The sequence below is a fragment of the Kogia breviceps genome, chromosome 3, assembly GCF_026419965.1.
Source record: "Kogia breviceps isolate mKogBre1 chromosome 3, mKogBre1 haplotype 1, whole genome shotgun sequence".
Lineage (NCBI taxonomy): Eukaryota > Metazoa > Chordata > Mammalia > Artiodactyla > Physeteridae > Kogia > Kogia breviceps.
The window spans coordinates 76,459,846-76,474,090 of record NC_081312.1 but is presented as its reverse complement, the minus strand read 5'-3'; the positions used below and the strand labels follow the sequence as shown (position 1 = coordinate 76,474,090).

Below are 14,245 nucleotides of genomic sequence, written 5' to 3'. Positions count from 1 at the left end.
GGGAAGGAAGAGAAAGGACACTATAAACATAGCTTAACTTGACGGAACTGAAGAACCCAAGAGGAGGGAGGCCTTGCTTTAGGGAAACAGCCTTGATATCCAGATAAACAACAATAGCGGCCTAGTCCCAGATCAGGCGGTGTGGCATGACTCTTAAGAGTTTCTGACTTTGTCCCCCTACACTAGTTCCAGCAGAGTCCAGTATAGAGAAAAAAGCCTAAGTTTGGAATAACATAGCCATGAGTTTGAACTCTTTCTCCAATAAGCTATGATAAGCCCTTGGACAAGTTGCTTTGTGTGTCTGGGCAACCCCCTTCTGTAAATCATGCTTGTTATAAAGACTAAATGCAGAGCACTTGGCGCATGGTAGGTGTTGAACAAACATTTACTAAGCATCTACCAGATGCCAGGCTAAGTGTAGTGCTTTTCCACGTGGTACCATCTAGCCAGAATGCACTCCGTCTTCACCCACTCTCCTCTGCTTTTTCTCAGACTGCTGACATGGGGCTAACAGAAAACATCGGGGACAGTGGGCTCTGCTTTGAGCTGTGGTTTCGGCGGCGGCGTGCACGAGAAGCGTACACTCTGCAAGCAGCCTCACCAGAGATCAAACTCAAGTGGACAAGTTCTATTGCCCAGCTGCTGTGGAGACAGGCGGCCCACAACAAGGGTACCAGGAAGAGCTGGGAGAGGGTGTGCTTGGGATCAAGGTTATGGCAGGTTAGCTGGAGAGTGTGGAGAGTGCCCAGGGGAAAGAGGATGTAGGATGGAGAATGATGTATGAGAAGATTGAAGATCTGACATGAGAGAGATTGCTGAGATAGAACTTAATCTAAGGTGCACCAAAAGGAAAGAGGACGCTAGCAAATTTCAGGGAGGCAAGCGCAAATGGCTGGGCCAAAGAGAGTGAGAGGGTGCTCACGGGACCTGCCTTCCAGAACTTAATTGCTGTGTTACCAGGACTAGTTTGTTTGTTTTGTTTTGGGGGGTCTTTTGCTAGTTTTTGTTTTTGTTTTTAATTCTCTGAACCTCATTCCACTCATCTGAAAAATGGAAAGTAACATCTACATCTTGGTATGATAGGAAGGATTAAATAAGGTGATATATATGGAAGCACTTGATAAACTGTAAAGGTATGTAAAAACGTGAGTTTTGCTCTTAATGCCCAAGATAAAGGGAAGAAGGTATTAGAAGAGAAGTTGGGAAGCCGGAATGACAAGTGGGCATGATGCAACATACAGGAGAGAAGAGACAGATGTCTGAGGGGGAAGTCGAGGACCACGATCACCATCCATGTCATAACAGTCAACAGGAAGAGTAACAAGAGATACCAGAGGAATGAGAGGGAGGAATGAGAGTTGGGAAGGAGCAAAGAGGTTGGTAACAGGGTCTCTGTTCCCTAGAGCTCCGAGTGCAGCAGATGGTCTCCATGGGAATTGGGAATAAACCCTTCCTGGACATCAAAGCCCTTGGGGAGCGGACGCTGAGTGCCTTGCTCACTGGAAGAGGTGAGGGCCAGAGTGCTGGGGGGGTGGCCTCCAGCAGTCAAGACCTTGAGAGTGAAAGCACAGTGAGGAGGCATGGTGGAAAATGAGGAAAGGTCATGAGTGGATATGTCTTCCCAGAAACTGTGGGACTGACTGGGAGGCCCTCTACGAGCTGAGGGTCATTTCAGGGAGCCAGGAGGGCTTTCCCACACCAGCACCCCACCCCTCCACCCCCTCCCCACTCTCTGCAGCCGCCCGCACCCGGGCCTCGGTGGCCGTGTCATCTTTTGAGCATGCCGGCCCCTCCCTTCCCGGTCTTTCCCCGGGAGCCTGTTCCCTGCCTGCCCGCGTCGAGGAGGAGGCCTGGGATCTGGACGTCAAGCAAATTTCCCTGGGTGAGGCACCTCTCAAGGGGTGGCTCCCAACAGCTGGGTCATCATGGTGATGTTCAGGCTGCTTGCTGCTGAGCAATTCCTTTCTCTAGCCAAGGGGCCCAGCTGCCATGACAACTATGTACAGCTTCCCCATTGCTAAGAGCTTTCCATCTGGTTGCTAGGGTAATGCTTACAGCAGCCTGTTGCTAAGAAGCACTTCCTCTGTACCTCTCTCTCTCTAGCTCTCCTTGGGTTTCTATGGAAACTGCTTCAGCTTCCTGTTGTACCCTCCTGGTTCACCAAGGCAATCCTTATAGTTTCCTGTCGCTTCCTCTCTGGTTGCTCTAATGATGCTGCTGACAGTTTCCTGCCTCTTGGTAGAGGGGTTCTCTTGCAACGGGATTGCTATGGTGACTTACAGCTTCCTGTTGCTCTGGAGCTATTTCTCCCCTGATGGAGCAGCTCGGTTATTTAAGGTAATCTAGAGGGGTTCTATACCCTGCTCTCACCCTAGCTTCCCCTCCAGCCCCAGAAACACTTGCCTCTTCTGGAGATGTGTCCCCAGGACCAAGAAACAGCCCCAGCCTGCAACACCCTGGGAGCAGCACTCCCATCCTGGCCAGTGGAGGGATCTTAGGGCTATCCCGACAGGTAAGTCCTTGCAATAGGGCTGAGGATGGGGTAGTCTCTTCGGACACTTGCTGGGTGGGCTCTTCTGATCATTCAACCCATGAGGGGCAGGGGACCAGTGAGCCTGTGCTTCCAGCAAGGCTACAGGTTGGAGGGATGTATTGTCCACTCTGCCCTTCTCCTCTTCCCCAGGCCTGGCTGAGAGGGCGCAAGGTCAGAAGTGAATCTTTAATAAGGAGTGGAGGGCAGGAGTGATAGAAAGGGGAGAATTCCAACAGCCTGGACTTGGATTAAATCAGCAAAATTCAGGAACGCTGGGGAGGAAAGAGGGGTGAACTAATTGACAGGCTTGGGAGAGAGAGAAAGGTTATATAACCTCTCTATATAAGAGGTCGTTTCTTATCCTTTAAATTCACCCCTGTTTTCTCTTCCCTCAGAGTCATGCCCGAGCCCTGAGTGACCCCACCACACCTCTGTGACTGGTGAGTCGGTACCCACTTTCTACTACATCCTAGAGCCTTCCCTCGTCCTTTCCCCAGCGGCTTGGGAGTCAGCTTCTTCTCTCTCCCAACCCATCTTCCCTCTTCTTTCCTGGCTTCTAGAGAAGATCTGGAACTTGGCTACAGCCCCTCCTCTCAGCACGTTTGGGCTGGGATGCTGGGGGGACATAGTGGAGGACTGGAAGAGCATTGAATTCCTTCCCTCTGCTTCTTGGACAGAAAGGAGGTCAAAGGACCAGTGTGTTTCCCTGCTACTGCTGTCTCTAGCTCTCCCCAGCCAGGTGCCTTCCTGCAGGAATCAGAGTGTCCACACTTGCTTGCCTTCATACCCTGGAGGTGGGGAAATTATCCCTCGTCCAGTCCTTCCCCATCCGGGGCCACTGCATACTCCCAAGACACCGCTCCGTGTCAGCCCTTCCCCGACAGCCTGTGTTCGCCCCTTCGTCCTGCCCCCTGACCCTCCTTGAGAAGACTCATCTCTGCCAGTTCCTGGTGACTCCATTCTGGGGTGTCACAGGAAACAGAGCTATGCAAACCATTATAGAAGGGTGGGCTAGGGAACTGCAAACTTTATATATGTAATAACTGTTATTTTAATACTATTGTTATATTAAATATATTTACTCACACTTTGTCTCCGAAGAGCTAGAGCAGACCTCAGGGTTGAGGTGATACCACTAACTTGAGCACTTCCATTCACCCAACCATTAACTAGAACACAGAAAATAAAACCAAGGCTGCATGGTACCCTGTACCCCTTACTGGGCCAAAGCTGGGCCCGTGCCTGGGTGAATATGTGCCCTCCCAGAGGAGTGGCCCCCAAAGGCTCAATGCACCCTTTGAAGTTCCTGCTCTCATGCTGCACCCACTTCTTGAGGCTGAGCTGGTCACAGTCAAGCTGGGGTCCAGCACCATTCAGCAGTTCTCAAAATGAGGTCCTCAGATCACAGTACATGAGAATCCCCTAGGCTACTTGTTAAATGCTAGTTCCTGGGCCCCGCCCCTGAGCTACTTAAGCCAAAGCCTGAGGGTAAAGCCCAAGTTTCTTACCAAGCTCTTTGGGTGATAAAAAGTGCCTGAAGAGATGACTATTTTCTGGACACAGTGGCCCAAGGAGGACAGGACATAGGCAGGCAGACACAGTGCCCTGTGCCTCAAGACACCTGTTTATTGGGGACACAACTCTGCGACAGGGATGACAGGAATCGTACCAAAAATAGCAACGTCTACAGGGCCCCCGGAGGGGCTAGAAGGGTACAGTGCCCCCACCCCCACCCATTGTACAAAAATAAACTCTCACGCCTATGGACCAGCAAAGACTGACAAAGCTGCCCCTCACCAGGAACACTCCTCTCTGTCAGCCCTGGGACCCCATTCTTTGATCCTCACCCCTGCCACTTCTAAGGCACTGTGACTCTCTCTTGGGCTGGGTGGGTATCGCCCACCCACCCTCCTAACGCCCTCTGCCCCCTCCACCTCTGGTCTGCCCGGGGCTGGGATATGGGTCCCACGCTGCCCCCTGCTGGCTGCTCTACCCAACTACCTCTAGCGCGGCCCCGCTCCTGCGGGGTAAACTCACTAAGCTAACAGCCCCTAAGAGGGCTCCCTACCTTTCTTGCCCCCCCAGCCCAGACTCTCCTGAACGCAGTAGCCCGGGGCCCTCCTCCCCTTCCTGCGGAGGACTGGGAGGGGTCTCTCCGGATGGTGCTCGGGCATAGGGCGGGGATGCATCGGCCTGGGGCGGCCTTCGGCCCCGAGCCCTGCGGCTGTGGTGCACTTGCAGGTGCAAAGCCATGAGCTCGGGGGCTCCAGTGGCGAAGGGACAGAAGAGGCATCGGTGGAGGGCACCCCCCGGCCCAGCCTCGCCTCCCGGCCCTGCCCGCAGGGACAGGTCGAGGGGTTCGGCCTCACCGCCTCGCCCGTTGCGCAGGGTCCTCCCGGGGCTGGCGGGCTTCCGACGGGACCCCGACGCGGCGCCGCTCGAGGGAGGCCGGGAGCTCGCTGTGCCCTCCACCCAGGTCGCAGGCTGCGCAGCCGGCTTGGCTCCCGATGACTGGGTTGCACCCCTCTGGGAAGGGGGTGGCGGCTCTGGAGGAGGCCCGGGGCCTGCCCCGCTCTTCTGCTCCCGGTGGTGGCGCTGCAGGTGATACTTGAGCGACCCGGACTGGGTGCCCGCGTAGTCGCAGTGCGGACACTTGTAGGGGCGCTCTCCTGGAGGGCGGGGGGGTGCGATAGGGCCCGAGTCACAATCACTGCCAGCCCTAACCCGCAATTCACTCCATGTACAGACCTCCGGGCCAGGAGGAAAACCGCGCCTCTCCCAACTTTCGTTTAATTAAGAGGCGTTTCCTAACGATCTCATCTGGACAATCCGAAGGCTGCCGAATGTCATCTCCCGGCGTTTCCCATAGCCCTCTCACCCCGCTTCCTGCCCTCCAGTCCCCTCCCCACCCCGGAGGCTGCTCCCCTCACCTGTGTGCACTCGCAGGTGCACTTTGAGGTGATGTGCTGAGCGGAAGGATTTCCCACAAAAGGGGCAGTCCTTGCCGGTGGCCCCCCGGCCTCCTTCAGGCCGGGTCCCTCCAACTAAGAGCCCATTCTCTTCTGCAATACACACATTAAAAGAAGTCAGAGGGACCCTCTGCCCTAACCCTATTAGGGCCATGTGTCCCCATACCCACCCACAGGATTGCTTCCCCTCCCAGCCCAGAAGGAAACAGCATGTTTGCGGGAACCTGAGGGGTCTGATTTGCTGTGAGTGGAAATGTACACTCAAAAGGTTGTAAAGCCTCCAGGGGAGGAAAATTGAGAAATAAGAAAATTCTTAAAAATAAATAAGAAACTGCCCTCCTGTCCCCTCCTTTTTTAAAAAGGAGGGGACAGGGGGGCAGTGGTGGCGTCAGAGTGAGCCCAGGATGCCGAAATCCTCAGAGAAAGGAGACGCTTACGTACCCTGCGTGGCGGTGGACCTCGCCGGGGCCCCCGCAGCAGTCGCAGAGTGCCCTGGGCCCTCGCCTGGGCGCGGAGGCAGTGAAGCCAGAGGGCCCACCACCCTGCTCCGGGCCCAGGTCTCTTCCTCTGCCTCCACCACCTCCTCTTCCTCATCTGGCTCCTCCGCGCGGTGCCGGCGAGCCCGGCCTGGGAGAGCAGAGGGCAGTGGGCGGAAGCCTCCAAAGCTGCGGCCAGCCCCAGGCTCGGCGCCCTCACCATTGGGCCGGGCCTCGCCGGCTCGCAGGCTCAGGTATCCCAGGAGGCTCGGAGGCTCACGGCGCTCAGCCGGGGTGGGCGCCGGGGCCAAGAGGAGCGCGGGGCCCAGAGGCTCATAGGCCAGCAGGCCCAGGTCAGGAGGCTGGGGGGCCCGGGCAGGCCCAGAACCAGGCCCCGGGGCACGCAGTGGGCCCAGCTTGCTGGCGTGCACCTTCATGTGGTTCTTAAGGAACCAGGGCTCCTTGAAGCAGCGGCCACAAACAGGACATGCATGATCGAAGGAGGCCTTATGCTTGCGCATGTGGCCCTTGAGAAACCAGGACTGCGTAAAGCTCTGGCCACACACTTGACAGCGGAACTCCGGAGGCGCGGGGGGCTCCTCGGGAGCAGCAGGAGCGGAGACAGGGGTTGCCTCACGTTCAGGCTCTGGCTCGGGCTCAGGGACGGATCTGGGTTCAGGCTGGGGTGGAGGCTGAGGCTGGGGTGCAGCCGAGGTGGCCGCCAGGGGGCGCTCAGGAGCTCCGTGGGCCGTCAGGCTGTGGTGCAGCAGCTCCTCCTCCTGGCTGGAGCCGAAACTGCACAGGCCGCACTTCCAGGGCCTGTGCAGAATGTGCAGGTGGCGTTCGCGCTCCGCCGCGGTGCGAAACTTGCCTTTGCAGAAGGGGCAACGGAAGGCGGACGACGAAGGAGCCTGGGACCGCGCCACGCCTTCAGTGGCAGGGGTGGCCTGCAGGCCCCCTGAGCTTCGGGGTCTTCCCAGCCGCGCTTCCCGCAGTAGCGCGCGCTCCTCCAACTCCAGCAACAGGCGCGCGGCGGGGCTTCGCGGGCGCTCAGGCTGGTGTGTGCGCAGGTGCGAGCGCAGCAGGGCGCGCTGCGCAGCACGGTGGCCACAATGCGGGCACTGGAAGGCCTGGGCGCCTGGGTGCGCCCGTAGGTGCAAAGCCAGGATAGAGTTGAAGCGGAAGCGCTTCCCGCATACAGGGCAGGGGAAGCGCCGTTCACCTGTGCGACTGTCAGACCAGCCCACTGCTCCCATCCCCGGAGACCCGGCGCTTACGCCTGGCCCGTTGGAGTAGCGCTGCAGATCCAGTTCGCCGTCGAAGGCCGGTGGCGACGGCGCTAGGTGGCCGCCCGGGGCGCGGGGACGTGAGCCCTGTGGAGAAAGATGTGAGTAGAGCAAAAGATGGAGAAGGGAGAGCTGTGGGGAAAGCAAGGGCATGGAGAGCCAGAGGAACCCGAGGGAGGGTGGGTCAGGGCCTGAACCACGAACACCGGGTGCCCCTCCCACTCACCTTGGGGTGGCTGGGGGATGAATGGGAATTGAGCTGTTAGGGCCACAAAAACAACTTCCGATAATGGGAGGCCAGACAGAGAGAGAAAGAGAGAGAGGTAGGGAGGGGAGGAAGTATAGTTGCAGGTACTCATAGGTTCAGGCCAGAGCTTCACTCACCTCCATGGACCCCCTTCACATTCTTTGGTTCTGAGGAGTGCAGGGAAGAGGAGGAGGAAAAGCTGCTAGTGAAGGCAACAGGTGCTGAAGAGCTAAAGCAAGAGAGACAGATTTGGAGGAAGAGGTGAGCCCTGATTTTCAGCAGTGGGAAGAGTCACCCCGAACCCCAGACTCTTAGCACTCTGAAACCTATCCCTTCTCCTTCCTTACATCCTGAGACAGGAGGGGGCTGCTATCTTCAAAACTTGTACTCCTTTATTTGCCCACAAGTCTCCCTGATAACCCAGATTTCTTCCCCCAAATTATTCATATTAAATGCCTTGTCCAGAACAACCACTACCACCACCAAGTCCCCCCCGACACACACTTCCTCTCCACCCTCATGGTGGAGGGGACCATCACAGTATACCCTCCTCTCATTTAGGTTGGGCAGTGCAGCTTGAAGAGTAAATGGGGTTGGCTTGCCATGCTCCCCTGTTATCCAAGTGGGACCAGTTGCTCTCAGACCGCTAACTGACCAGCCAGCCAAACATTCTTCCAGGCTCCGTAGTTCTTCCTTCTGCCTTTACCCTGTCTTTCTGTCTTTCCCCCTCTTTCTTCCTCCCTCCGCCTGGATTCCTGATCCATTCATTTCCATTCATTACAGAGACTCATTCATGCATGGGAGAGAAACACCTCCCAGCAGCAGAGAGTCTGGAGACAGACAGAGGGGGAGGGGCATGAAGGGGGAGAGAGCCAGAGGGAGAGGGAATGAAGAGAGAGTTGGGGGAGGAGTGGAAGTTAAGGGGCGCTGCTGGCTTTGGGAAGGGGTTAAAAACTGCAAATACCGGATAGGATTCATCCCCTTGTTTCAAACCTTGGAGCCTGCAGTTTGATGGGGCATCTCAGCCCCTTTGTCCAGGGCTGTTCCAAAGCAGGCTTTCCTCCTCTCTGCAGGGGAGAGGCTCCCTCACACAAGAGGAGGATTACACAGGCTCTGAGCTCAAGAGGCTGGAGTGAGGGACGGGGGGCGGGGCTGGGCCATCTGCACAGATAGGGGCTCAGCACATACTCTGAGCTGGAAAGGGTTAAAGTTCTCCAGGCTAAAATTCTCTGGGCCTGGGATGTACAGAGCTCCAGTTCTGAGGATGAAGAGCAGTGAGAGGAAGAGGACTTGGTGGCTGGTGGGGGTGGGGGGGGAATCTCCTGATTCTAAGCTGCAGAGGAGGTTAGCATTAGGACTTAGAAGCAACCCCAGAATTAAGATTCATGGAAATAGGCCTAGGAGAATGGACCAGAAGTCTTCCAGTCTATCTTTCTTACTTACATACAGAATTGTGTCTGGTCAAGGCTAGACAAATGTGGGCCTAACCTTTTTTTTTTTTTTTTGCCTGAGACAGAAAGAATATTTGAGATATAAAGAACTTCCTTACAATAGGCATTGTGAAACTAAAATCAGTTACTGAGAAAGAAAAGGACTCAGCATTACTTTGCTTAAGGATCTTTAATAGAAGAGAACTGAGCCAGGAGTCAGCCCTGCAACGAGAAAAGGCCCTGGAGATCCAAGGCTTCTTTAATTTTTGACATTTAATAGATAGGATAAGACTCTATGAAGGGGCAGGTACCTGTTACATGTGGAATTTGTTATGGGAATTGTATTAAGAGGAGATTAATTAACAAAATGTCTTTGTCCAAGGATCAGTAAACAATCTCCAGCACCACTTTTAATATCTGTATTTCTGTAACTCCAAATTAAGGCGTCCACCCTCATTTTCTGGATCCCAAATAAGCCCCTTTCCTGAGACCAAGAGCCTAGCCAAGTTCGCTGAGTAGTATAATGAAAGGTGAATTAGAGTACGACTGAGGGTGCAAGACTACTGTGGGCCCAGTCAGACCATTAATGGCCCTGCAATCCTCAGTAAATCACTTAACCTCCTGGTTTACTCATCTGTAAAATAAGAGGGTTGGACTAATTTATACTGATGGTCCCTTCCAGTTCAAAAGTTTTGTGGTTCTGAGTCACAGGACTCTTCTGGACCCCAGAGAGATGCTGAAACAAATGGTCATTCCTTCAGTACCATGGAGAGTGCAGTGGGCTACCAGAGGAGCCACTTTGGCCACCTCTGTACCATAGAGCAATGAAGTACTAGAGGGGCCACATTTGCCATTTTAGCACCACAGATAAGGCACTGAGAAAAGCCAGAGGATTTGTAAAAATTCCTATCTGGAAACCATAGAGGGGGGGAAAAAAATCGTGGTACCAGAGGGATTATTTTGGCCTTTTGGATGTCACTGAAAATAGACAGATATAATAGAAAATAGATGTAACTAGAAGAATTTTAATTAGCTATAAGGATTGTTCTGACAGTTACAGTTTGTACATCCTGGAATGAGTTACTGAGGCATCGTATTTGGGTCCATCACATTCTGTTGCTCTCCTGGGGATTCCCGGAACATCCTGGTGTACAGCCAATCTGGTATATTCAGAGGAAGCAGATGGTGGGGGAGGAGGGGGGAGGCTGGGAATACTGCATGGTCATAGCTGACTAACCTATGGGCACATACTCTGATTCTGAGAAGATTCTAGGGCCCCTAAAACTGCCTATAGGATAGTAAACAAAATATCTCACGGGAGGCTGACCTCATATCCAAGGCAAGTAGAGTAGGAAATGGGCAAAAGCTTCCTCCCCCAAAATAAAACAAAAACAAAAAACCTGCTTTGCACATAGCAGTTTCCAGGATGGAAATCCAGTGATATACAAGAAGGCCCAAATTGAAGCTGAATTCCTAAGAAGGGAAAGTTTCCCCAGAGGGTGGCCTCAAATCAACAAAACCACTGAGAGACCCTCCTAGGCCCAGTCAAGATCTCCTGAATCATCTCCTCACCAAATGGGGTCCCAAGAACCTGATCCCATGAGTTTTTCTCAACAGGAGAAAGCAACGACAGAGCCCCAGATTTTATGAACTGACCTGGGACCTAGATCATGCATGTATTGCCTGTGGGCAATAGTCAGAGTTTTCTATAGTCAGGCCCTAAACACCATCCATGAGACTTAGCCAGACAGTAGCACTGACCTACTTTCCACCCCCACTGGGAATCAAGGGTTATCTTACCCTTATTTGGGCTCTATAGGGATGCAGGGCCAGGGATAGGGATCCAAAATCTTTCCAAAGCAACAGGCCAATTCCTTTTATGTGCTAGGAGAGCTGGTGTGGACCACCAAACCTTACTGAATAGGGAAGGGTGGAAGGGTTGTTGAGAAGACTCTTAGAAACAACTGGGACAAGTACATAGAAGCATCTGCTGACTGGAGGACCATGAAGATTGCCCCTCAAGCTTTGTGGTTCAAAAGTTTTTAGGGTCAAAGTGTAAGGGGCAAGTGTTCAGGACTTGAAGTATATTTGTGACTAGGTCTCCGCCTCTGGTCATTTCTAATATTGTACTTGATGTTTTTCCCTCTGAGAATCCTTATACCTTCCAAGTCCCCTAACAATTGATTAACACTGCACTAGATGGAGTTAAAAGGAAAGGGAACTCCTTAGGTGGTCTAGAGTCAAGACCACCTTTATCACACAGACATGCCAGTAGTTCACTTTTATGGTCTCCTCTCCATGGCCCTCTGAACCTCATTGCTCAGGTGGCTCCCCCAAACTGACCCCACAGCATAGCTTGCCCACCTTTTAGATTGAGTTCTTGGGAAAGCCTCCTTCCCTCCATCTTCACTGCCCTGAGCTGGGGTTATAGACCTCAGTCATGGGTTTCAAATGTACAGCATGAGGTGAGAGGAAGGTACACCTGCTCACCTACTGCCACACCGCCATGGAGAATCTTATCCCAGGGGCATGTCCCAACTTGACCCCTCTTCTGAAAGTTCTGGAACACCTGGATTGGGGGGAGGGGGCATGTAGCCAGCCCTAAGCCCCTTTAGCTGGAGCTGACCCTAGGAAGGTCAGAGTCTTGGCACCCATATGAACCTCAGTTCTCAGATTAGGGGGTGAGGAGTGGGTAGGAGAGCCTCTGGGAAAATCTCCCTCCCAGAAGTAGAATGGCAAGTAGGGCAAGACCTTTCATCCTGCGCAAGAGGTTCTTCCAGCAGCACCCCAGACCCCTCCCTGGGGAAGATAAACCAGAAGGATGATGGGGGACAGGGTTGGGAGACTGGGAGGCCAGGGCTCAGCTACCCGGGCCGGGAGAACAAAAGCTGAGTTGCAGCCGCCTCCGCCGCTGCCGCCGGCCGAGCTCTTTGTGACACTTTGTTTGGGACGCAGAGAGGGAAGCACCCCCCATCCTCTCCCCTCCCCCACCCCCCGCTCCCGGAGAGTTTGGGTCCCTTCCCCCCTCTTCCATCAGCCCTACCTGGGCCGGGGGGCACTCATCCACTCTGGCTCCCAGCTCTGCCGCCCCGCACCCCCAGGCCCCTCGCGCCCTGCCTTCGGGCCCCTACAAAGACGCCCGCCCCCCCACCCCTGCTGGCCTTTCCCCTTTGGTGTCCGCTTTCCCGGCTCCCCCACCTGCCCCCCCTCCCTCGAGGCCCCCCTAGCTCTCCAGGCTTCCTTGGCCGCCGCCCCCACCCCGCCCCCCCAGGAGCTCTGGGCGAAGTTTGCTTGGGGCCGAGCCGGCGCCCCTCCCCCGCCCCCGCCCCCTGCACCTGCTCCGAGCCGGGAGCGCGTAACGGCCCCCCCCTCCGGGAGGGGGGGCGGGGGCCGGGGGCGGGGGCCGGGTGGCGGAGGGGGGGCCGGGAGTGGGGGGAGCGGCTACTCACGAGCCCCGGGCGGGTGGCGGCGGAGCGGGCGGCGGCGGCGGCGGCGGCGGCGGCGGCGGCGGGCGGCGGGCCGGCGGCGCGGGCGTCAGCGTTACGTGGGGCCGGGGGAGATGCGCCGGGCCCCGGCCCCCCCGCCCCCGGCCCGGCCCCCGCCCCCTCCCCGGTCCCCCGCCCCCGGCCCTGGCCCGCATTGTGTGCGGCGGGAGGCGGCCCGGCCATTAGCATGCGGGGGGCGGCGCGGCGGGGCTGGGAGCCGCGCGGGAGCGAGAGCGGGAGCGGGGCTCTGGCTCCGGGGACAGGGAGCTGGGGACCCCGGGAGCCGCGAGAGGCGGCCGCCAGGGGCGGGGTGCGGGCAGTTTGGAGACTGGGGGCGCTGTCGGAGGGAAGGAGGGAGGGAGCGGGGGTGGGGCGCACGGATGATTCCAACAGGAGACTGGAAGAGATTTTGAAAGGTCATCTCGTCCTTCCCCCAGCCTCCAAGCGGACTGCCCCTCCCACCCTAAACCCGGACATACCAGGGAAGGAGCTGGCTCTGCCTCTCTTTCTGCCCCAACATGCACAGACTCGGGAAGTTCTTCCTGGGGTTTTATCTCAAAGCCTCTCCCTACAATTTCTGTCTCTCTTTTGGGGGAGGAGGAGGGGCGATTATAGAGATAGTTAATGTCTGCCGTATAAGAAACATTATTAAAGTTACTCTCCGGTCCTTTCTCTTCTTGATAAACAATTCCTGCTCCTTCCTCTCGAATTCTATTTTTCCATTCCTTAAGTCACTTTAATGGCTCTTCTATACAACAAATATTTACTGAGTGTTTACTAAGTACCAGGCACCTATGTTCAGCGCCGTGGGGGATGAGCACATGAGGGGAATGTAGTACCCTCCCTGGAGGAGATTGTAATCCAGACAGGGACTACAAATTTGTAAGTAGGATACTTAGATGTAATCAATATTTACCGAATGCCTGTTCACATATTTAATAGTATATAATCTTTCCAATAACACTGAAATATAATTGGTCTGCATTTACAGGTAAGGGAAATGAGGCTAAAAGAGTCACTTTCCACTGGCCTACCAGCTCAGGGATACTCAGCCCAACATCTCACATTCTATCAGGCCATTGCTACAAAATAAAATTAATGTACATAAGGATCGAGGAGGGGGTAGACACACAACAGTTCTCAGGATCCCTTTAAATGTGATTTCCACTCCCCAGGAAAGAAGAGTGGGCACAGTGTTCCAGTGAGTGTTGGCCCAGCACTGAGCAGGGCAGAAGTGGCTTACAAAGGCCACTTGCCTCCCAGGACCCTGCCTCCTGGTACTAACTCCTGGGGGTCATCTGGCTCAGTCGTCTTCTGTCATCAATAATAATAATAGCCACTAACATTTATTGAGCATGTATGTGCCAGGTGCTGGACTGAGTTGGTTCATACGCATTTTCTCTTTCAATACTTAAGGCAATCTCTTGAGATTGGTATTCCCTTTATTGATAAGGAAACAGCGAGATTAAATACCTTGCCCAAGGTCACCCAGGTAGATCTGGGCTTTGAACATAGGTCTGATTGCCCCCAGACCTCAGGCTCTGCACCAAGATGGACTTTTCCTATTTTTGATGTACAGAATATATATTTGGGCCCATGTGATTCTGCTTCTTATTGAATGAATAAATGACCCCAGCTTAGCTTCTGAATAAGCCCTGTGGTATATGAGGTACATCAGTATGACCTCATCAGCACCATTAATGGTTATTATGCACCTACCCTGAGCCAACAACCCTTCACAGTCATATTATTATCCCCCTTTCAATCACTCAGTTTCAACAAACTGAGGTTCATATTGGTAGAATAATGTATCCAAGGC

General features: G+C 54.7%; 2 protein-coding genes across 13 annotated transcripts in view; one reads left to right on the top strand and one right to left on the bottom strand.

Annotated features, from left to right (window-relative positions):
* The window catches only part of ARHGEF40 (Rho guanine nucleotide exchange factor 40), a 47,985-nt gene extending 42,147 nt beyond the window's left edge, over positions 1-5,838 (top strand). For 4 of the 9 annotated variants that reach the window (XM_067028859.1, XM_067028860.1, XM_059057384.2 and 1 more), the window contains 6 exons: positions 493-670; positions 1,404-1,508; positions 1,739-1,882; positions 2,388-2,512; positions 2,929-2,973; positions 3,094-3,620. In XM_067028859.1, the coding sequence (XP_066884960.1) occupies positions 493-670; positions 1,404-1,508; positions 1,739-1,882; positions 2,388-2,512; positions 2,929-2,970 (594 nt within the window). In that variant the 3' untranslated portion in view covers positions 2,971-2,973; positions 3,094-3,620. Of the gene's footprint in view, positions 1-492; positions 671-1,403; positions 1,509-1,738; positions 1,883-2,387; positions 2,513-2,928; positions 2,974-3,093; positions 3,621-5,279 lie in introns of those variants that run through there. The other 5 variants (XM_067028855.1, XM_067028854.1, XM_067028857.1 and 2 more) reach the window with 3 other exon arrangements.
* ZNF219 (zinc finger protein 219) lies at positions 4,130-12,990 on the bottom strand. Of its 4 annotated transcripts, XM_059057401.2 has the most exons (6): positions 12,906-12,968; positions 7,649-7,740; positions 6,199-7,351; positions 5,944-6,129; positions 5,464-5,595; positions 4,130-5,202 (listed from the first exon to the last, which is right to left on the bottom strand). In XM_059057401.2, exons 2-6 carry the CDS (start codon positions 7,652-7,654, stop codon positions 4,598-4,600), a joined length of 2,082 nt encoding a protein of 693 aa, XP_058913384.1. In that variant the 5' UTR covers positions 7,655-7,740; positions 12,906-12,968; the 3' UTR covers positions 4,130-4,597. The 4 variants fall into 4 exon arrangements, with proteins under 4 accessions (XP_058913384.1, XP_058913386.2, XP_066884962.1 ...); XM_059057403.2 differs by lacking the exon at positions 7,649-7,740 and adding an exon at positions 12,391-12,823 and having other exon boundaries at positions 5,944-7,351; positions 12,906-12,990; XM_067028861.1 differs by having other exon boundaries at positions 5,944-7,351; positions 12,906-12,967.
* Positions 12,991-14,245: the final 1,255 nt, after the last annotated feature.